Source organism: Ixodes scapularis, unplaced genomic scaffold, assembly GCF_016920785.2.
Source record: "Ixodes scapularis isolate PalLabHiFi unplaced genomic scaffold, ASM1692078v2 PGA_scaffold1__304_contigs__length_218370807, whole genome shotgun sequence".
Classification (NCBI taxonomy): Eukaryota; Metazoa; Arthropoda; class Arachnida; order Ixodida; family Ixodidae; genus Ixodes; species Ixodes scapularis.
Window position 1 is genome coordinate 63,106,416 of NW_024609846.1, and position 20,894 is coordinate 63,127,309.

Below are 20,894 nucleotides of genomic sequence, written 5' to 3' on the forward strand. Positions count from 1 at the left end.
ATTATGATTCCCGGCTTTTGGAATATTTTTGCATAAATTCAGCAAGAAATTTTAGGTCACGTTACACACATATTCTCTTGCTTCATCCCTTCGCTCGCTACCCTCACTCGCCACCTACCCCCAAATCCCTGCCTTTCCCTTTCTCCCCTCCCCTCGCTTTGTCTATACCTCCACATACCCTCCATAGTGCCCTTCTTCCCTCTCTCCTGCTCAAAATACGTGACGCTACACAAGTTCTCTCCCCATCACTCTCTCCTCGCTTCCCCTTCCCTCCCTCTCTCAATCCCTCTCCTCACCCTCCTACCATGCCCACTCCCCCTCCCTCTTTCTTACTCCCCTCTTCCCCCCGCTCACCTCCCCTCCCCCCTTGACTCCCTTCGCCATCCCCATCTCTGGTCACTTGACGCGCCGATTAAGTTTCCCCAGAATTTATAAAAAAAACATGGCGTACTTACAAACGAAACGGCCGTCTTCCAAACAATTGAAACGATCGCACCTACATACTGGATTTCATGCATTATAGGACTTTGAAGATAAAGTTCGCTGGGAATTTTTCTCAAACTTTGAGCATAACAAGTGATTCTGCTTCATTTTGAGAAAAAAAAAAAAAAAAAAACGTAACTTTATAACGCCGTTATTTCAATGAAGCACAAAAATGTGCTTTTGTTTTCTTTTACACGCTACCATTAACCACAGAACGGCAGGAAACATTAGCAATCCGCCTCCTAGGTGATACAGGTTTTCGTATGACCCTTGGACGTCTCGGAAGATCCCTGAAAAATTATAAATTCAAGTATATTAGGGTTGTCTCATAGGGTACCATTTCGAGTCAATTTCAACATTTGTTAGAACATTTCTATTTTTGGTATGTTATGTCAGGCTTGAATTCGTAATTTTATGGTGGATACCGGGGACCAAATACGCACCATTTTATTGACGTAATAAACTTTATATTCGTATAAATAATTTATCACATATCTAAGTGTTATTAAACAGGTTGTTTTATTTTTAAGCTTCTCAGATTTGTTCAGAAAAAAGCCATGAGCGCTACACTTATGGGGTTTGCGCAGATGGGTTTTACAGTCAGGGGGACGTACTATTAGCCCCGAGAAGTTCACGCGGCGCCCCCATACGGCGAACCGGGGTGACGTCATGGCGAGGACAGAATTTTCCCCTGACTCGCCCCTCTCGCCCTGTGAAGGCTGTGACGACGTTAGCTCTCGGCGCACTCTTTCCTTTTTAATTATTTTTGTGCGCGTCTTTCGTAAGAAGTGTAAATTTTCATATGTGGCTTTATTGAGGTACGGCCTGAAGCCGCAGGCGAAACTTCAACTAACATTTCAGGCATGGTTGACAAAGCAGGCATCGCATGGATCGCAGCTTGTATATGAAAATGAAGAAAATGGCCGCAATTGCAGGAGCATTACTATAGATTTGCATCTCACACAATGAATGCTGCTGATAGACTGAATGAATTGGCAAGTTATGTATACTATTTCGTGTTTTTTTTGTATTTTTGTTTTTTAAACGAAAACTTGGAAGAGAAAAGCTGCAGGTGACTCGAGCAAGACGTTAAATACAGTCTGGGCCATGGAGTGAGAATCACAAGTGAGACCGCCCAATTACAGGGGCAAAGTAAAGAAAGAAGGAGCATTCGTTTATATACATTGCTCGCATTTTACCTTTGCTGCATTCGGAAGGTATTTCAATGGACTCCGCTGGTGTTATCTGTGAACTTGTTTATGGCATCCCTCAAGTAATGTACAATAAACGTAAGCGAAGCTGTCTAGCCCGTTATTAGTTCCTTAGGCTCTAATATTGCGATTTTAGCTAAATCAAATTGTCCTGAATTTAAAATACAACAATCCTTTCTCACGAAAACTGTCACCCTTCAGAGGTTCCACATTTTATGCTACTAGTGACTTGGTTTCGAACAAACGACGTCTTGCCCTCTCCATGTCTCTTGATTGGAAGCGTGAAAGTACAGTGGAGGTGAAAGTGCGTATTGGGTATGTTGTAACACTACTAGGCTAAGATATTATTTTTTTTATAAAAATATTTAATAGGACGCTAACAGCGCCATCTGGAGTAGTTTGCTTAAAGCGCTGGGCTTTTAAAGTCTGCTTGCGCGCTCCATCTGGCCGTGGACCGTGTAACTGTTTTCGTTCGACTGGGCTTCTACAGTGCATTATCCACTAGGATATTTTTTTGGCGAGTTGTAGAGGACCCCTCGGTTCACCATATGAATGTTGTGGGATTACATATCGGCCCTAGAGCTTTGTATCCCTTGTGTAGGATTTGCGACGGAGAAATTGCGATATGAGAATAGGCACGTGTAAGTGACGCGAAATTAACTGAGCATTGTGGCTCGGTGTGTTTCGGCATATATGGGTTTTTATTCACGAAACGAAATTGGGTCTGGGGTGCGGACTTTCTCACCTGCTCGGGCAGCCGTATTTGCCAATCAATATACGACGTGCAAAGCTCGTGTTCCGTGGTCATTTGGTGCTCACCGTGCCCTGGAACCGTCGGTTCTATTTGGGTGAGCTTGGTCGCTTCTAGATGCTCAATGCGGTGCTTTTGTGTCGAGTGTTGCCGAGCAAGCAGTGGCGGACCACCAGTGAGCGGGAGGCATTTGCCTCTTCGGTAACTACCGGAACTCTGCGTTTTGGTGGGAGTGGCAGAGCGTCAATGGCGTGCCGGAAAGACCTACAATAGACGCTCAATTAGGAGCCACCATTTATAAATGCCTCTCCGAATCGACGGAGGATGAACTTTCCTCTCTAGTTGAAGGGGGCAAGGTTACTCCAATTCTGAAGGAAGATATGTGAAAGTCTCATTCCTTCGGTTAAGGAGGAATACACTGACCCTTTTTTTCTAAATTCTAAGATTCTATTGCCGCGATAACGCGACAGCGCGATTTTTGGGCCTCTTATCATAGTCCCAGCCTTACACCTGTCTCTCAGATTGTGCATTTAGTAGACTACTGAGCTTTCTACGCTCACAACATACTTCTAAAAATGACTTTAGTTATTTTTAATGACGCTCAGGAAGTTTCGAATTCGAATCAAGCATTCATTTTAACTAATTAAATAGTAATTAACACGTTTGACTTAATTAGCCGACTGATGGTCACGATTAGCCCCATATACTATGTTCCCAAGGCCATATCGCCAACCGGCACAAGCTGCATAAGTGTAGCTTTTACGGCTTTTTTAAGCAAATCTGTTAAGCTTAAAGAAAAAAAAAAAAACACTGTGTATACGAACCGCCCGGTAATAATGAAAGCGATGGAAAATATGTCCACAAAATCCCAAACCTTATGTACGCACATGATTAGCTATCCATGGCTGTTTATGGCCATGTCGTGTTGCTTTTAAGCACATTGCATATTTTCTGTTTCTGTGATATCCTTCTTTCAAATTTGCACATTCCTGATGTCAAGCACCACCATTTTATATTTTATTTCTAGCAATCTTGTGGCAATTGTATTTTTTATCGGGCACTTACGTCATTTATACGGCCTCTACTGAACGCAGCTTTGCATAACATTTTACGTCAAACAAAACTTCACAGTCTAAATTAAAATAGCTAACTTTTAATACTTGAAGGTAATCCTCTACATGCTCTTAAATTGTACGTTCTATTATCTATCTATTATATTACCTTGCAGATAAATCTCATTAGGCAATAAAAAGACTTTAACGTCATCCAATTTAACACCCCGATAGAAGCATGCCTGGATTCTTTAAATATTATATCGAATCGATCCTTCATACTCTTTGGATTTACATTTCCCTCAGTCGAATGTAAACTAAACACAAAATTTCAGCCTATAAATTATCAAGTATCGGCGCTTAATATTCTTCAACATGTTTCAGATACTTTGCATGTTGCCTAGTATCCAGTAGCTTAAGTGTTCAAAAACCACCCCAAATACTTTGCCCGTACTTCAAGGAAAATATTCCAAACAACGCTGTTCTTGTTCTAAGAGCAAACCTGAAAGTCTCTCTGCTTAGGTTTTATTACAGTTTGACTGGTCAGTAGCTTGAAAATGTGCATGTGGGAACAAAAAAAAATCGATCAGGTGTCATCTCTGGCGTGCTGCAAACAATCACGTGCTTATGAACTTGTGCCATCTACGCGCAGAATATCACAAACAGATATCGTGCTTCTTGTTTTATTATTGTATTTGGCTTAGCGAACATTCTTGCTTCTGAAAATTAACATCCTATCTTATTTGCGTGGCCGGTGGCTGAATATGCTAGTGCCACGTAGCTGGGAGCACGCGAAGCAAAACCTCGCGCTGTAAAACTCAGGGAAACTGTCTTCAATTCCAAACTCCTACTCGTTTTAATCTGGAGGAGCATAGCACCGGTGTGCGGTTGTGTATAACTGCTGCGTTATGCGAGTAATGACTCTCTACTAGGTGTCGTACTGCACGTGTCAAATGTTTTGCTTACAATGGAGATATCACACCACTCTTGTGGCAAGAAACTTCCCGGTCACTAAAATTCAATAAAAATTAGCTAATTTGTTTTCATTTTCTTTCTTTTAGATTCACGAAGGGTTGAAGCAGTTATATGACGCTATATGTAGATATCAAGCATGCAACGTGTACTTTCAACCTTAGTTTCTCTCATGAAGTTGCGACATGCTGAACTTTTTACCCCACCCCCTTACTTTTCCGCTCGAATGTACCATGGAGTCCGATATCTAGCGCCAGTACATTACGTAATATTAAACACCTTTTATTTTGTGTATGTTTATATTTGCGCCTTACGGTTTAAAGATATACCCGAAATTTAGAAATAAGGTTCTTATTTTTTAATACTAGAAAGTAGTTGGAATCTATACTTTTCAGGTAAGAAGTATTACTAGACCAGCGAACTAAGAGGAGTGTAAACCGAATCTTTACGCTTCTATCAAATTCACGTCGCAGCGTTTCTTGAAAAACGGATCGGTCAAACTATAAAACCACCATTTCATACAATTGCAATATTACGCTGACATTTGCTCCCAAAGAAAGCCTTTGCGCCTGCCTTGCCATAGGTGACCTGGAGAGACAGTCACTGCTATAAATGGGGGAGCGGGGGGGGGGGGGGGGGGGGGGTGCGACAGGATAAACGTTTACAGTTCAAACCATAATTTTTGCAGGAAGACTGGACATGAGCTTTACGCGATTACACCATGGCCAACGCCACAGCGCATAATTCACTTCAAGGTCTAAACATATTTTCGGCCTAGTCATTCGTCGAGCTCCCCAGGGCCCGTTTCCTCGAAGCTGGTTAACTAACCGCGGTTAACCGGATTTTTCTACGAGGGGGAATTTCGGGTCACGTGACCGGCAGAATAAGGACGGCGGGGAAACATGGCGGTGCCCCGGTGAGTGAGCGCCGCTCGCTTTGGAACTAATACGTCGTAGTAGCTGCAGTAGCCGGCACGTAAGTCAGCAATGCATGGTGCAGGACGTTTACGGGTTGGCTTGCCTCAACTTACAACGCAAAACATGAGCAATGACCTCACCGCATTTTTTAGATGGACTTTCGACTGTGGCCATTCCTAAGCCTAAATGAACGCGATAGTTGTCGGCATGGCAACGTCTTTGGAAAGTCGATTGCCTTGACTCAATCGGCCGGGTATTTATAGCACACAAAAGCAGAGAGCGTTCCCATAGACCTTTTGCTGAATTTCAAAAGCACCGAGGTGCATGCTACGAGAGTAGTTACACGCGCTGCACCTGCTGGCGTCTGCAGTAATAACTGTTCTGAAGCAAAAAGCCTAAAACAAATTTTGCCGCGCACGCGCGTTCGTTAAAGACTTTTTATGATTATTTAATTCAAATCTTTTATAAGTGGAAGGCCAGCGCGCGCGGATCGTAGAATTACACTTCCAGGGTTCTTCTGGATGTTCGCGTAATTTACTAAAAGGTCAATTTTCAGTGGAGCCGAGTTACAGGTTCTTCAATATATGACGGTGTTATATACAGTTCTTACATGCTGGCTAACCATGCTGCCGGTGTACTGCCCGCCTTTCACTGCCCACTTCTTTCTCATCGTTTCTGGGACTCAACTTCGTCGTCCACTTTCGAACCCGAAAGGAAACTTCCACGAGGCTTTTCTTCCCTTCATGCAGCCAAATATTTAGAAAATTTCCAAACAAGGGTTAATTTAGTTTTACCTGGCCGATTATTTTTACGACGAGAAATAAAATTGTTTCTTAAGATCAAATATATGCCGCGCTGCGTAGCGAGGACCAGGCAGCGCGCATTTTTGGGTCCCCCCTTTTCGGGAACCTTTCCACGGAAGCCACGTATGTTCGCTACAGCCAGTAGGTGACACCAGCTATCACCCCATAATAAAACACGGAGCTATCGCTCATCCAGCCCTCGTCAAACTTGGCTAGGTACTTTTAGGTACCTAGTAGGAAAGGGCGGTTAACTTTTAACCGCGGTTAAATTTAACCGGCTTCAAGCAAACGGGCCCAGGTGGTCCTTCGTGAAGTAGGCGCGTGAGCGTTTCTATAAAGTTACGCTGCATGCAGTTAAAAAAAGGCTGTTAAATTTGATGCCAACGTTATTACAGCGACCAGCAAGGGAATGCATTTAGGAGCCTTTGTATTGAAGATTGACAAAATCATAGGGCTGTACGAGAAACGAATTCTCCTCCCTCTGCTGCCAATGTTATTCTACATTTAAAAGTGCAAGAACTTTAGCTTTAATATTCCCTTTATATCAACTGTGCTATTGGTGCATATATAAGATTCCCTTCTATAAAATAATGCTCAGAGCTTGTTTAAATTAAGTTACCGAGATTAGTTGTAGTCACCGACAAGTTGATTCAACGGCAGAGAGGAGTTTCAGTTATCCGCCGTTCTGAGACAGGATCGACATTCGAAAGAGGCGCACTGCCGTTTTAAACCTCTAACGATTATAGTAGTAAAAGGAAACTCACCAATTAAAGCTGGAGCGCACAAGAAGAATGGAATCTTAGCAGTCCCCAGAATGCCTTTCATGACGAACAGACGGTTCATGCCGAAAGAGTCGATCGTCAGGACTTCTTGCAGTGTCTCACCACCAGCATAACCGGCCGCTTGAAGAACTACAAGGAGCAGAATAATCCAGAAGCTTCTGGCGTGCGGCAGAAGCAACAGTGCACCACCGCTGGTGAACAGACACTCAGTCAGAACCACACCCCGTGGTTGGTATCCTTTGTCGGCTAATAGAGGCAAACTAATATGTGCCAAGGAACACGAGAATAAGTAACAGGGCGTGAGCCACGACGCATCAGATATCGAACTTCCCTGATCCACGGCGAAGTCAATCATTGATGTGAATAACGTCAACTGCACCATCGAGGACAGGCATGCCGTTGCGATGAGTACGTAGAAGACAGGGTTCTGCGCCAGGGTCATTACATTTGTTAGGAAGCGCATATGACCAGGCTCTTCAGCCCTACAGGACCTCTCCTGGGTGGTGCCATTATGTGGATCTTGGCCACCAACAAATGGCGTAGAAATCGTGGGTGACGGTGAGGACATTCTACCTGACTTGGGCCTGTATGCTGGTGGTACCTTGAGCAGGCATGAAATAGGAACAAGGTTCATTTCCAAAGCACCCCAAATAACGAAAGAATATCGAAAGCTGTAGGTTTCCGTCAGTAATTTAAGTAGCAGGGGGAAGACGAGTCCTGCTAGTGTGTTACCAATTGCCACACAACCGAGAGCAAATCCTCTCAGTTCCTCGAAATGCATAGCCGTCAGAACACTTGCGGATGCGTTAACTGTACCGGCTCCAAGACCTGCAAGTAGAAGGAAACCCTGAATAATTATTGTAAGTTTCAGCAAAAAAGTGCCGAAACAGCATCGTGCGTTTGAGAATACAATATTAGCGTGGCTCCCCAGGGTTCTGTTTCAAAGTTAATTATAAACTTTTAAATAAGCACTTACAAACAAGACCTGTTATTAAACTTCAAGTAAACTGTTGAAGTCCCTGATAAAAGTCTTGTAACAAAATTTAAATGGGGATACGGCTTGAGTTTCTCAGTTTTCTATAATAATGAAATAGCTGACGTGTGAGGACATACTATAATTTATAACCTGAAGTCCCACATGCAGCAAATACGGTTCCAAGAAATAGAAAATTAAAAACTTGAACAATATAAAATACAATGAAACTTAATATTACAACTATATAAAATAGTTGGAATAATAATAAAGAAGAGAAAACACTTTAAGAGCCTGTGAAAATAGTCAAATAAACGAAGGTGATATTGCTGTTTTCAGAGTTCAGCGACCACGTCCAATAACTATTTCTAATTTTGTCGAAAAAATATTTTCTTAACTGAGTACTTATCAAAACAAAACCGACATTTTCTTTTTCCCCGAAGAAAAAAAAAAATTATAATGACGCTTTTTGGGATAAATTTAAAAGAACACTCTCAGTCCGGAACGGTTTCTGCGGATTGCAAGTAGTTGGCGTTTCGGACACCTCCAACGAAACAACTTCGGGTCTAGAAATATTCATTGGTGGATTACGGATGGGGAGGATTGACCCAAAGTATTTACCACGAAGTACTAGGGAATTGTAGTAGACCGTTTTTCTCCTCCGCTACGGTATCCGTGTAGAAAACGCCGCAGCTGCGCATGCGCGCCGCCAGCCTTCTCTGCATAGTTCAAGGTCTCGTGGCGGATTACGGAGCGCTATCCGGGTGCTTAGCGGGCTGCTGCGGAAACGGTCTACTACAATTTCCCATTGACGTCGTTAGTTTGCAAAGAAAGATCGCAAACATGGCACATAGCGTAATATAACGCTTAACTTTGATATTTTTTCTCCTTCACATCTAAATATGATAGGATTTTCAACCTTTGCCAGCTTTTTCCCCTGCATGAGGTTCATCGTTGAACTAAATATGAATGACCTGGTTAGCGGGAAAAAATACAAGAAACTCTCTAATGGCACAGTTTTTTCTGATACCGAGTATTTCGAAAATCGCTAAAAAAAGCCATCCCCGATTTTTTTTAAACTCTTGCAATTGGGGACAATGATACGTACTAACAGAATCTGTAAAAAAATGAAAGCCATTTACAAATCCCTGTAATGCCGAATTGGAGCGCAGCTCTTGAGGAGGAGTATGGAAGGGTACTGAGGGGGTCACGTCACCCGCGGGTAGTCACGTGACCCCGGGGGGTCCCGTGATCTCGGGGGAGGGGTGGTCACGTGACGTCGGGGGGGGGGTCACGTGACCTGGGGGGATCACGTGACCTCGGGGGGATCACGTGACCTAGGGGGGATCACGTGACCTCGGGGGGATCACATGACCTCGGGGGGGATCACGTGACCTCGGGGGGGGGGGGGGGGGGGTCGCGTGACCTCGGGGGGGCGAGTTACTTTGTTAGGATGGAACCTTTACTGTCCGTCCTTAATCCCAGAATGTCACTGCACGTTCCCCCGGTCCGTCCTCGTCGTCTTTCCCACTCCGTGTTCGTTCTCTCGCGGCACGTGCGCGGCACGTGCGCCTGGCATAGTCCTTAGCCAGACACTCCTCACAGGTCTCCCCCTCTTGAGACGTGAACCAGACGGGAGTATATCTGGAACTGGCTCGTGGTACGGTGTTAGCTGGTCCGCGTTAGCCACGTGTCGGTTTCGCCCAGTAACTGGGTCCTTAAGCACAAAGTCGTTAGCACCCAGGCACTGGACCACACGGAAGGGCCCCGTGCGGCGTGGAGCAAGCTTCGCAGTAAGGCCTTTGGCCGCATCGCTCAATGTGTGGGCATCAAGGAGGACAAGGTCACCTTGACGTATTTTTGCAGGCTCCCGGTGCCGGTCATAATAAGTTTTCTGGGCCTGCCTTGCTTTCTCTTGGTGATCCCGAGCGAAATCGAGTGCGTCGTGCAGGCGCCGAGTGACTTCCGCCGCAAAAGCATGACTTTCTGAAGCTGGTGGCTCGCTGTCATCCTTGAGTCCCGCCACTTCCCACGGGGTGCGAAGCTCTCGGCCGTAGCAAAGGAAGGCCGGGGTAAATCCGGTGACGACGCTTTCTGCCGTGCGCATCGCGAAAGCGATTTCAGGAATGTGCTGGTCCCAGTCTCTGTGGGTAGAACAATATGCTCTAAGGCTCTCCTTCACCGTGCCATTGTGCCTCTCTACCATTTGTGCTGATGGCCTGTATGGCACAGTGTGGCGGTCGGCGATCCCCCAGTGACTTAAAAGACCTCGCCACAGTTTACTGACGAATGGCTTGCCGTTGTCACTGGAGATGGAAACAGGTGTGCCGTGTCGGCAGAAAACTTGCACCATGCACTCTATAATGGTTTTGCTGGTTGCTGTTCGTAAAGGAAAAAGTTCGATAAACTTTCTGAATTTGTCGATTATCACCAAAAAGTGTTTGTTGCGTCTAGGTGTGGTGGGCAGAGGTCCTACAATGTCCACACTTAGCTCCTCCATCGGTGCAGTGGCCCACTGACTGCTCATGCTCATAAGCCCTTGTGGCTTCTGGCGGCGGGCTTAGTGCGTTGGCACACTTGACAGCAACGAACGTGCCCGGCGACGTCAGCTCTCATTCCCAACCAGACAAAGCGGGAAGAGACGCGTTTTAGAGTTTTGAAAAAACCTGCGTGAGCGCTTGTGGGATGGTCATGTGACATCTTAAGTGTCAATGGGCGAAGATGGGTAGGGAGCCAGGGCACCTTTCTTTCCCCGCGTAGTTGAACGAGGAGGCCGTTGGCTTCTACTTCGGTTGTTTCCGCCAAGTCCGCCAGTAGGCGCCGGTCAGGGTCATCATCAGGAAGCTTTATGCCTTCTTTAACACTCAGGAGCCTCGACAAAAGAGTGTCCTGCTTTTGCTCGTCAATTAATCTTTCTCTGCCGCTCAAGCAGGTGACATCGTCGATCAGGAACACTGCTGCAGCTGCCTCAAAGGTGATCTGAGGCTCCGACTCAGGTGCACAGATGGGAAACAGCGTTTCAGGCAGGCTCTGATCAGGTATGTCTACCTGCTGGAGAGGTGCCCTACTGACGGCATCTGCTGGGATATTCGCAAGCCCTCTCCAGTGCTTGATTTTGCAGTTGAAGCCCTGGAGTCGAAGCACTCAACGCTCGACTCTTGGAGAGGCCTGGTCGGTGCTGAACATCCAGGATAGTGAGGAGTGGTCGCAGTGGATTCCAAACTCGGTAAACTCGAGGTAAGGTCTGAACTTGTCTACTGCCCAGACCACTGCCAGACACTCCCACTCCTGGACGGTGTAACGTCGCTCAGATTCAGTAAGCATCCTGCTGATGAAGGACACCGGTTGCAGTTGGTCGGGGCCTTGCTGTAGAAGCACTGCAGCTATGCCAACTCCGCTGGCATCTGTTTCGACGACGAAGGGCCGATTCAGGTCTGGCAAACTCATCACCGCATCGTGAGCCAGTGCATCCTTGAGCAGGGTGAAGGCATGCTCCTGCTGGTGATTCCAGATCCCCTTTCGGTCATTTCTCAAGAGATCGGTGAGGGGGCGGGCAATAATGGAGAACTGTTTGATAAAGTTCCGTTAATAGCCAACCAAACCCAGAAAGGCTTGCAGCTGCTTGACTGTGGTAGGTCGGGGGCAGTCGAGCACCGCCAACACCTTCCCCTCGTCCGGCCTACATTGTCCAGTGCTTATTACATGACCCAAAAACTTCAGCGACTGGCAGCACACCTGAACCTTGTCGGGGTTCATGGTGAGTCCTGCTGATCTGATGCGCTCCAGGACTTCTCGGACATGTGCAACATGGCTGTCCAGCGTCTCTGAATACACAAGTACATCGTCCATAAACGCCATAGCAAATGGGTGGTTGATTCCATCCAGGACTCTGTCCATCAGCGTTTGGAAGGAGGCTGGACCACCTGCAACACCAAACGGCATCCTTGTAAATTCGAAGGTGCCCTGGTGGCATATGAACGCCGTCTTCGGAATGTCGTCCTCGCGCACAGGAATTTGGAAAAAAACCTGCGAAAGGTCGAAGCTTGAGAACCACTCTGCTCTCCCGAGTTGTGCCAGCAGCCAGTCAGTTCGGGGCATTGGATACACTGGCACTCTGGTGCGTGCGTTGAGCGGCCGGTAGTCTATGGCCAGGCGAAAGCCTCCGCACTTTTTGGCCACCAGAACAGGTGCACTGGTCCACTCACTTGTGCTCCAACGCACAAGTCCCTGTTCCCGCAAGTCTTGAAGGCAACTGTCAATGATCTTTTGTTTCTTGGAATTGACGCGGCGCAACTTGCAACGAACGGGTGGACTGTCTCCTGTGTCAATTCGGTGCTCGGCAAGGGTAGTGCAGCCGGGAGTTTTGGTGAAGATTGGCCCAAAGATCTCCAACAATTTCTTTATAGGAGCATACACTCCCGGTGTCTTTGCAGAGTCTCCATCGCCTTCGGTAGCACTATGGCTGGATGTGGTGGCGCAAGTTGACTCCTCTTTGAAGAGGTTCTCCAGGGAGTACGAATATTCTTCTGCCCCGAGTTCGCTGCTTGCTTGCTTTACGGCCTTCACAAATGGAACAGTGCGGTGGGGCTCTGTTCCAATGTCCATCCCCCAAGCGCCACATGCAAGGAGATATCTGTCACTGTAAGGAAATCCCTTCCTAAAACAATGTCTCTGCAGAGGTCGGGTATACACAGAAACCGTTGTCTCCGGGAACCGGTCGCCCACCGGATCTTGCACCGAAGAGATGCAGTGGACTGGGACCACCCTGTTGCCAGTCGCAGCGTGCGCATTTCCCTTTTTTGAGTGGCACATGTGGCTTGAGCAGCTGCGATGGCCGGCCGACCCAAGAGACTGACGCTGGAGCCTGTGTCCAGCAGCGCCTTGAACGTTGATGACACAGTGGTAACGTCAAGGAGAGGCTCTTTTCCCCCGGAAGTAGTCACCACTTGCAGCGCTCTGTCGTAGATGCTCACCGGGACAGCATCTAGTAGTGTCCGTTTCCCGGACACTGTGCTTGAAAATGGCCAGGCTGTTGGCACCTGAAGCAGAGACCTGGACCCAAACGCCGACCCGTGGCACAGGTGCGAGCGGAGTGACCGATTCCTCCACATCTCTGGCAACGGTCGACTCCTTGTTGGCGCTGATGCCACTGAGACATCGGCAGAACTGAATCTGCAACTCCCCCATGAGGTTGTGGGCCTTGAAAGCTGGTCCCTGTAGTAGGCTGGTTCGATTGCCGCAGGGTGGAGTGGCCAGCGATACGTCGACGGCATAGCGACTGTTGCAGATGACACAGCCGCTGCTAGAGCCGGTGCGAAAGTAGCGGGAAATGCAGTGTCCGTCCCGGGGAAGTCGCTGTTACCTTGTGCCCGGAAAGCTAGGTCACAGGCCACCTGGTTGCTTCTTGTGGGGGGCGGTTTGTACTGAAGACGCCGCCAGGCACGCTCCATGAGGCCGTCCGCTACCTTGGCAAGCTCGCTCAAATTCGCGTACTGCGTCCCTTCCGCCAAATCCTGGAGCTGGGGATGCATTTGGCGTAGCACGCGGTCGACCTTTTCTGAGTCGGGCACCTCTTCCCCGATTCTTTCGTAAAATTCGGCGATGGTGTAAATGAATTCCTTGAGGTTCTCCTCGGGGTGTTGAGTGCGGTGTCTCAACTCGTCCTTTAGACGTCGCTTGGCGTCGATTGAGGCCAACTCGGCACGAAACGCCGTCTTGAAATCATCCCAACTGCCGAAGTTACCGATAAAACGCCACCATAATTTGGCGCTCCCATCCAGTGCAGCCGGAACGACCTGGCTGAGACGGTTTTCAGTGGTGACTCCCGTAATCAAGCAAAAGTTTTCCAGCCTCTCGATAAATTCTTCGGGCGACTGTCGATCACTGAAGCCTGTGAACTTCGGCAACTGCGCCGCAATTCTCGGCAGAGGGCCGCCAGACGGGTGGACTGCAGCCGCGGTCACCTCGGGTTCGTGTGCTGGGGGCACTGCAGCAGTCAGATGCAGTTGGCGCACTTGAACAGAAGCTCGCTCCCGCTGCATCACGGATCCGTCGGTTTGTCTCAAAAGGCGGGCTATCAGTTCATCTGGCACCTCCAGGTTGTCCATCTTCGATCCCGGACGAGTCCCCACTTGTTAGGATGGAACCTTTACTGTCCGTCCTTAATCCCAGAACCTAACTGCACGTTCCCCCGGTCCGTCCTCGTCGTCTTTCCCATTCCGTGTTCGTCCCCTCGCGGCAAGTGCGCGGCACGTGCGCCTGGCATAGTCCTTCGCCAGACACTCCTCACAACGTGACCTCGGGGGTCACGTGACCCCCCCCCCCCCCCCCCCCGGTTACGCCGACGCCGACGCCGCTCAGGCTGGAAACGGGCCCCTAAGAGCTGTGCTCTAAAATACGTTGCAATAATTGTGTGTCTTTAAAGTTATCAAGATAGAAATCTTGCCAAATTGATGCTACCACTGTGCCGTTATTGGGACGTGTACACACCGATAACTCACAAGTTAATTAATTTGCCAGAGCGCAATTTCTACAGAGCGTTACAACAAATAATAAAAAAAAAACAAGTAGAGCGCACCTGGGGACAGGTGGGGGTATTAAATTGAGAATGCTAGAGACATGTTTGTACTAGATTCGCAGATAGTGCGCATGGGCCGGAGCAATCAAGAGGCGCTATCATGTCACATGCTTCGCAGGGCCTCTTTTCCTGCGAGTAGCGTCTCCGTGTACGTCAACTAAAATAAAGCGTCCGCCCGGAGGGGCTCCGCTACACATGTTTTCATTTTGCAGGGCGGTAACATGCTTCAGCCAACGAATCGCCGGGAGCGATATGGGACGCCTCTTTTGCACGTCATCAGGGAGCAGTCACATGACAACCAGGATCACTAACCACCTACGTGCCCCTTTCACCCTCCCTCCCCCATCTTCTCAATTCCTGTTTTTACACCGGAGCTGCTAGGGGCTAGCTTCCCCAGTATCCTGTCCGCCGGCAAGAAAAATGTCCACACAAAAATATGGACAGCTACCGCCATCTGCGAGCGACGGCGGCAACCAGACAACCAGATCGCCGGTGGTCTGGTTGCCGCCGTCGCTCCTAGATGGCGGCAATCTTTCCAGCCTTTCCACTCTCGATTGCCGACTTGCGGCCGGCCATTCTTTCATTCCCACCATAGTACAGCTTCGCTGGTCTTCCTTCTTCACCAGGGTGGAAAGGCTGAAAGTTTTTATTGTCGCCACATTCTCCTCTCTCACTCCAGGGCATTTCTCTTCGCGTTTTGTTTGTTTGTTTGTTTCGTTCTTTTTTTTTTTTTTGCGATACAAAACTGAATTTTGACAACGCGCTGAAATTAATCTCTGATCTGTACGTTAATATCCAGATGCTGCCGAAGCAGTTACCATCTTACTTTGTGGTGGCGAGTCTAGTAAGCGAGTCTTTTGACGCAGATGTGGTTTTTCCCATTTTTTTTTCTACGTAAAATCGTTCTTTTTTTTATATAGATGTGACCGAAGTATTACCTCAGAGTGAGTGGTGACATGCAGCAAGCTAATGAATACCGACTTCAAGTTAATTTTAGAGCGTAGCTCTTAGCCGCCCGTTTCCGGCTTTAACGGCCTCGGCGTCAGCGTCGTCGTCACCATCAGCATAACCGAGCGTTGCATTAGGGGACGTTGCCCATAATAACGTCACACGTAACGTCATGTGTTACGTCACGAGGGTCTCAAGTGACGTCACCAGGGAGGAGCAGGGAATTTTTTGCGCTAAATTTAGCGGAACGATTTCCCCGATAAATTTAGCGGAAAAATTTCCACGCTAAATTTAGCGGAATAATTTCCCCGCTATATCTACCAAATAAACTCTCTGCTCAATTTAGCGGGAAGGTGTCCCCACCAAATGTAGTGAAAAAAGTGCCCCGCTAGATTGAGCGGTAAAATTTCTCCGCTGAATTTAGCGGAACAATTTTCCCACTAAATTCGGCAACAATATTTTTCCGCTAAATTTAGCGGAAAGTAGAAAGCCTGTGCGTCTGCTTGTCTTCAATGTTCCTCTTTCGTTATCGTAACATTTCCGGTATTTATTATTCTCTAAATATGGGGGTGTTTTTAGGGGCTTATTTTACAACATATTCTGTTTTAACCTTGTCAGGATTTTTCCCGCACTTCCGGAGCGCGGCTTCTTTGTCGTTATCCAACCTTGCGCGCGCGACTCCACCAGCGTGGTTTTGTTTCGCAAGAATCCCTCCACCTGCTCCTCCAAAACATAAAAAAAAAAGGAAAAAAAAAAGAAATGTTGAAGTAAAAAAGCCACAGAAACGAAAAAAAAAATCTGGGAGAGAGAAACGATCAAAATAAAAACTAGAACTTTGGGCGGGGTGAGGGGGGGGGGGTGGAATGGGAGAGGGCGAGGGCGCGCGTAGGTGGTCGCGAGATCCCTGTTTTCACGTGACCACGCCCCGACGACGTGCAAAAAAGGCGTCCCGAGCGATATATAACCGTTTACCCCTAAGCTGACAGTGTGGTTTAAGCCAGTGTTGTACACGTTCCTGAAAAAAAAGGAACGAAAGCACGTTCCTCGTTCTTTCTGAATTTTGGAACGCGTTCCCGTTACATGAACTTTCATTTGTGAAAAAAGAAACTCGTTCGCATTAGAGTTTAAAAAATGGAACGTATCTTTACATATACGTTACATTTGTATTTTGATGATTACCATATTCAATTAGATCAAACAAATATTTTTTGTGTCTATTCTATCAAATGGCAACATTCGAATTTGAATGCCGTGGTGGAAGGACACGGCGACCTAAGCTGGACATTTGGCGAGATCGTCGGTAAGATTTCTGACCGCCGCGATTGGCGAGCGTTGCGCTAGACCTTGGTGCTCGCCAATCGTGGCCGTCAGAAATCTCGCCGACTTTTTCGCCGAGTGTCCAGCTTAGAGCCCCAAAGGACCTAATCTGGACACTTGGCGAAGAAGTCGGCGAGAAATCGAGTAACTGTGATTGGCCACCGCCAAGGTCAAGTGCGGCGTCGGCCAATCACGGCCGCCGAATTTCTCGCCGTCTGTTTCATCGAGTGTCAAGATTAGGGCCCCAGGGGAAGAAAACAAGCGAAAGCAAGGGTTTCATTTGTAGATATACTCCTTAAAAATCTCATTTTTTAACCATTATCATGTTTGCGGTGGGCGATTAAGAGGAGCCAAATGTACTGTTACCTCACACCGCACAATCGTTTTACAACAACCTCACACGTCTCTATCTAACAGAGTCCCTTGTGCGAACTTAACCACAGTTTTTTTTTTTGTTTTTTTTTTATGTTGCTATCCGCAAGACAACCAAGTAAAGAAGAGGCTAGGGCTTTTGAAAGGTGAGTCTTGAAAACTACCAGTCCTTCTCGGGAAGGTTGGATTCACTGTTCAGTTTGAAGGTGCGGACAGCGAGAGATGGAATAAAGGTTAATTTTTATGTATCTTTTAAGTGACCAATCTTCGGGTTACAAGGGTTCCTTTGATGTCTGGAAACCTATTCTTTTGTTTTAACTGTAGGTCTCTTTGAGGAAGTTTACTCATGGTTATAGCCGGCCTTGGATCACTGGGTGTGCGAGGGTTGATGGAAGCAAAGAAAGTAGCTAAGTTTGAGTCGTCTATCTTTGTGTGCCTTTTCTTTCGACTAAACATTTTGCTCTTGTGTAGCAGTCCTGGTCACTGAAAAAATAATCAATTTCCACTAGCTCTCCTGCACCCAACTATTACCAAGAGAGAACCCCCAATATAAACCCTAAGATTAGTAACAAAGATGTTAACGAGATCCTGGTTTTTGTAATGATATTGTTTTTATACTTTTTTATAATTTCCCTCTTGCAAATAAAAAAAAATTACCCCACTGGACGAAAGAAAACGGAACGCTGCTCTTTTTTCCGTTCCAGTAAAAATGGAACGAGTTCCCGTTCCAGTTCCACCCATGCAAAATAGAACGGCGGCGTTTCCCCTTTCCTCCTGAAAGGAACGCGTTCCAGTAACACCGTTCCTTGTAATGCCTTTCCGTACAACACTGTTTGAAGCTACGTGGTTTTTGATACTTCTCTTTTGTCACGTCATCACGCTCTTGCTTATATCCCCGCAGAGAAAGGTGGCACTGGTGATGAGAAATTGGATTGGCCCGACGAGCACGCGGCTAATGCGTGCTACGCGCTCGTGGGGCCTGTGAAATCGTCTTATGCCGGAGAGTTAGTCTGGTGGTCTTGGTAAAATATTTGGTTATCTTTCAGCGTTACTTTCTGTATAACTATCCAGTAATCTCTATGGTCTTAATCTCCATTATGAAATCATAATTTCCCGTCACACCGGACACTTCTATTGGTAGGTACATTTATGCATACAATCGCATGCATAAATGGAGTTAATGTACGATACTTACCATGAAGCACGCCCATGGTAAAAACAATCATTCTTATATCTCTTGTAAAGCCAGAAGCTATAAGGCCCGTTACTGCAAGTATGCTTCCTGCCACCATGACGAATATAATTGAAAACCTTTTATGCAAAAGTGGCAGGAACAGAGCTGAAAAAAAAAAACATTTGTTAATATGGCCCAGATTATATCAAGTCGATTTACCTTTCACTAGAACACTTCGAGTGTGGGCTAGTCATTTTAAACAATTTGCGTTCCTGTTAAAATCTGACGTTTCAGCGGGCGAGGGGATTTGCTCGCTAAAACATCGTTCGACGAACTGAGTGCCACCCGATGTGGCATACCAGCACAAGCGCGTTAAGAAGGTGTAACGTTAATTTTTATAGAAATATTTTGAATATAAGTTTCTTCGCCATTCAAGAGGTCTCCCTAGAAGTTATATTCCCAAGTTAGATAAATTACAGCTCCACACGTAGTGGCTTTAAACATAGGACGCAACGCTATAAACTTTTGTTTATAATATCCGTATGGCACGAACACAAGGAACCGTGAAAACTCCGTAAATAGCCCCTGTTAAGCTTTTATTACAGCTTAAATGTGCAAAGCTTGTAAGAGATTGTGGAACTTTGACATACGTGACAATATTTTATTATTGCCTTTTTTACCATCCTGCGTTGAATTACTTACACACAGCAAACTTCTACAAATGGGTACAAGAAAACATCGACGTACCTACCGAACTTCCCAAGGCGGTCATGACGCTATTTGGCCACTCAGCGGCTCTTCTGTCAACATCGAATTCATTGGCGTATTCGATGAACAAATATCCCATGGATTCTAGGGCACCAAGGGCTAAGAATGTGATGCAGCCAACAATCAAAATCACGTGCCACGAAGTAACCTGGGGCTGCGGATTTTCCACGGTGCTTTTCAGCGGTGACACTTCAGTGAGAGCCATGTTGAAATTTTCAACCTGAAGAATGAAAGTTCTTTTTAAGATTGCAATAATGAAAATAAAAATAGGCACCAAGGAACGATAGTGAAATTAGTAGCCTCAGTATTGTTAGATCCTGCCTTGGCTCTTCTTATCTTATAAATATTTGCTGGATAAAAACGGAGGGTATATTTCAGATATACTTGTTGTCGCTCAGGCAAAAACAGTTGTCGATTGTTCGGCATTTTCGACAAATATGTCCAACTCAGAAAAAATAAATAAATATTCGCATCAAGGATCCCGACAATTCGTCAAAAACCGCGAAATTCCACACGCAGTGCCAGGGTGATTTTAAAGCCGTTTACTGTTGTACCAAATCTAGATACACTGGAATGAATAAGATAACCCTTACCAGGGCGAAAATTTTGTTTTTTACTGAGACAGCACCCATGCAAAGAACTAGATGCGCTGTGTCTTCTTCCTGTGCCCAGGTGTATTGACGTGAGCCTCGACGTACACCTTGAATTTTTGTACCACATTCGGTACCTACTCAAACCTCCCTAGAAATATTTACATGGTGTGCAGAAAAGCGTGTTTTCCTGTAATGGAACGTCATTATATCTGACGTCGCTTGAAACTTGCAGTAACCAGTCTCAAGTTTTGAATCCTATCACCAGCGTTTTAGTTCTGGTAATTCACTGGTCTCATTTCTTCTGTAAGATATGGGAAATGCGTTCGACCATTGCGACGCAGATCAGCGCAGAGCGTGTTCCAATGTATGTCAGCGTGATATCTCAATGGCGTCACAAGGGTTATTGCCACTGACAAAAAATTTGCCTAGAGTAAGCGCAAATAAAATCCCAATAAATCTAACTTCCCACGAAGCTTAACCTATTCAGGATTTATTTGTTCAGACTTTAGAAATGCTAGACATCCAAAAATAAACGCGTATTGTAAACCACAAGAAATTTCACTATCTGCAAATTTAATATTTATCCTATTAAAACCCCCAAGACCGTTAAATATAGTGGAAAACTGTCTAAATTGGCAACAGCGCACCCAGCCAACGCGGAATCTGGAATAAAAAAGAAACACAAGCTAAAAAACAGAAAGCAAGTGCGAGCGTTTGACTAAAATGTTTTCTCCCAGAAAATAGATGCAAAATTCTCAACGTTGTCATCCATCTGGCGTCGTTAAAACAGCATCAAGAAACCTCACTCATTAGAAATTCACTCAAACGTTTTTTTAAACATGCTTCTTTTAGATATTCCAAGCTGCGTTTAAATTGGCCGCTTTATTTGTTCAATTTCTCAAATGTAAATTTTGATTCGAGCATAGTTCTCAAGGGTATTTCACTAAGTTAGGTTCTCAAGGGTATTTCACAATGCCTCTCCAAGTGAAGTTCTTGGATTGGTGTGTCACCGAACCGCGGCACACCCTCTGATGAACGCGGAGAGAGCAGAACGCAAATAGCAGAACATGTAATCAGGATTTGTAATGGGTACAACAGCTTTATAAGAGCACAAACGACTTCTCCGGAGTTCTGGGAAGTTGTGAGAACGATAGTACAGATGAATTTTAAAGGAAAGAACAAACTAGGTAGAGCTAGAAGA

At 46.3% G+C, this 20,894-nt stretch overlaps 1 protein-coding gene across 1 annotated transcript; it reads right to left on the minus strand.

The window, feature by feature from the left end:
• Nucleotides 1-639: 639 nt before the first annotated feature.
• On the minus strand, nucleotides 640-19,305 carry LOC115309983 (monocarboxylate transporter 9-like). The gene is made up of 4 exons (XM_029968254.2): nucleotides 19,080-19,305; nucleotides 18,354-18,497; nucleotides 6,954-7,799; nucleotides 640-773 (listed from the first exon to the last, which is right to left on the minus strand). Exons 1-4 carry the CDS (start codon nucleotides 19,303-19,305, stop codon nucleotides 640-642), a joined length of 1,350 nt encoding a protein of 449 aa, XP_029824114.2.
• Nucleotides 19,306-20,894: the final 1,589 nt, after the last annotated feature.

Coding starts and splice junctions, on each gene's coding strand:
- LOC115309983 (XM_029968254.2), bottom strand. CDS start 19,305: ATGGCTCTCACTGAAGTGTCACCGCTGAAAAGCACCGTGGAAAATCCG. Junction 7,800..18,353: donor TACCATGGGCGTGCTTCATG/GTAAGTATCGTA, acceptor TTCTACTTGCAG/GTCTTGGAGCCGGTACAGTT. Junction 774..6,953: donor GTGCGCTCCAGCTTTAATTG/GTGAGTTTCCTT, acceptor ATAATTTTTCAG/GGATCTTCCGAGACGTCCAA.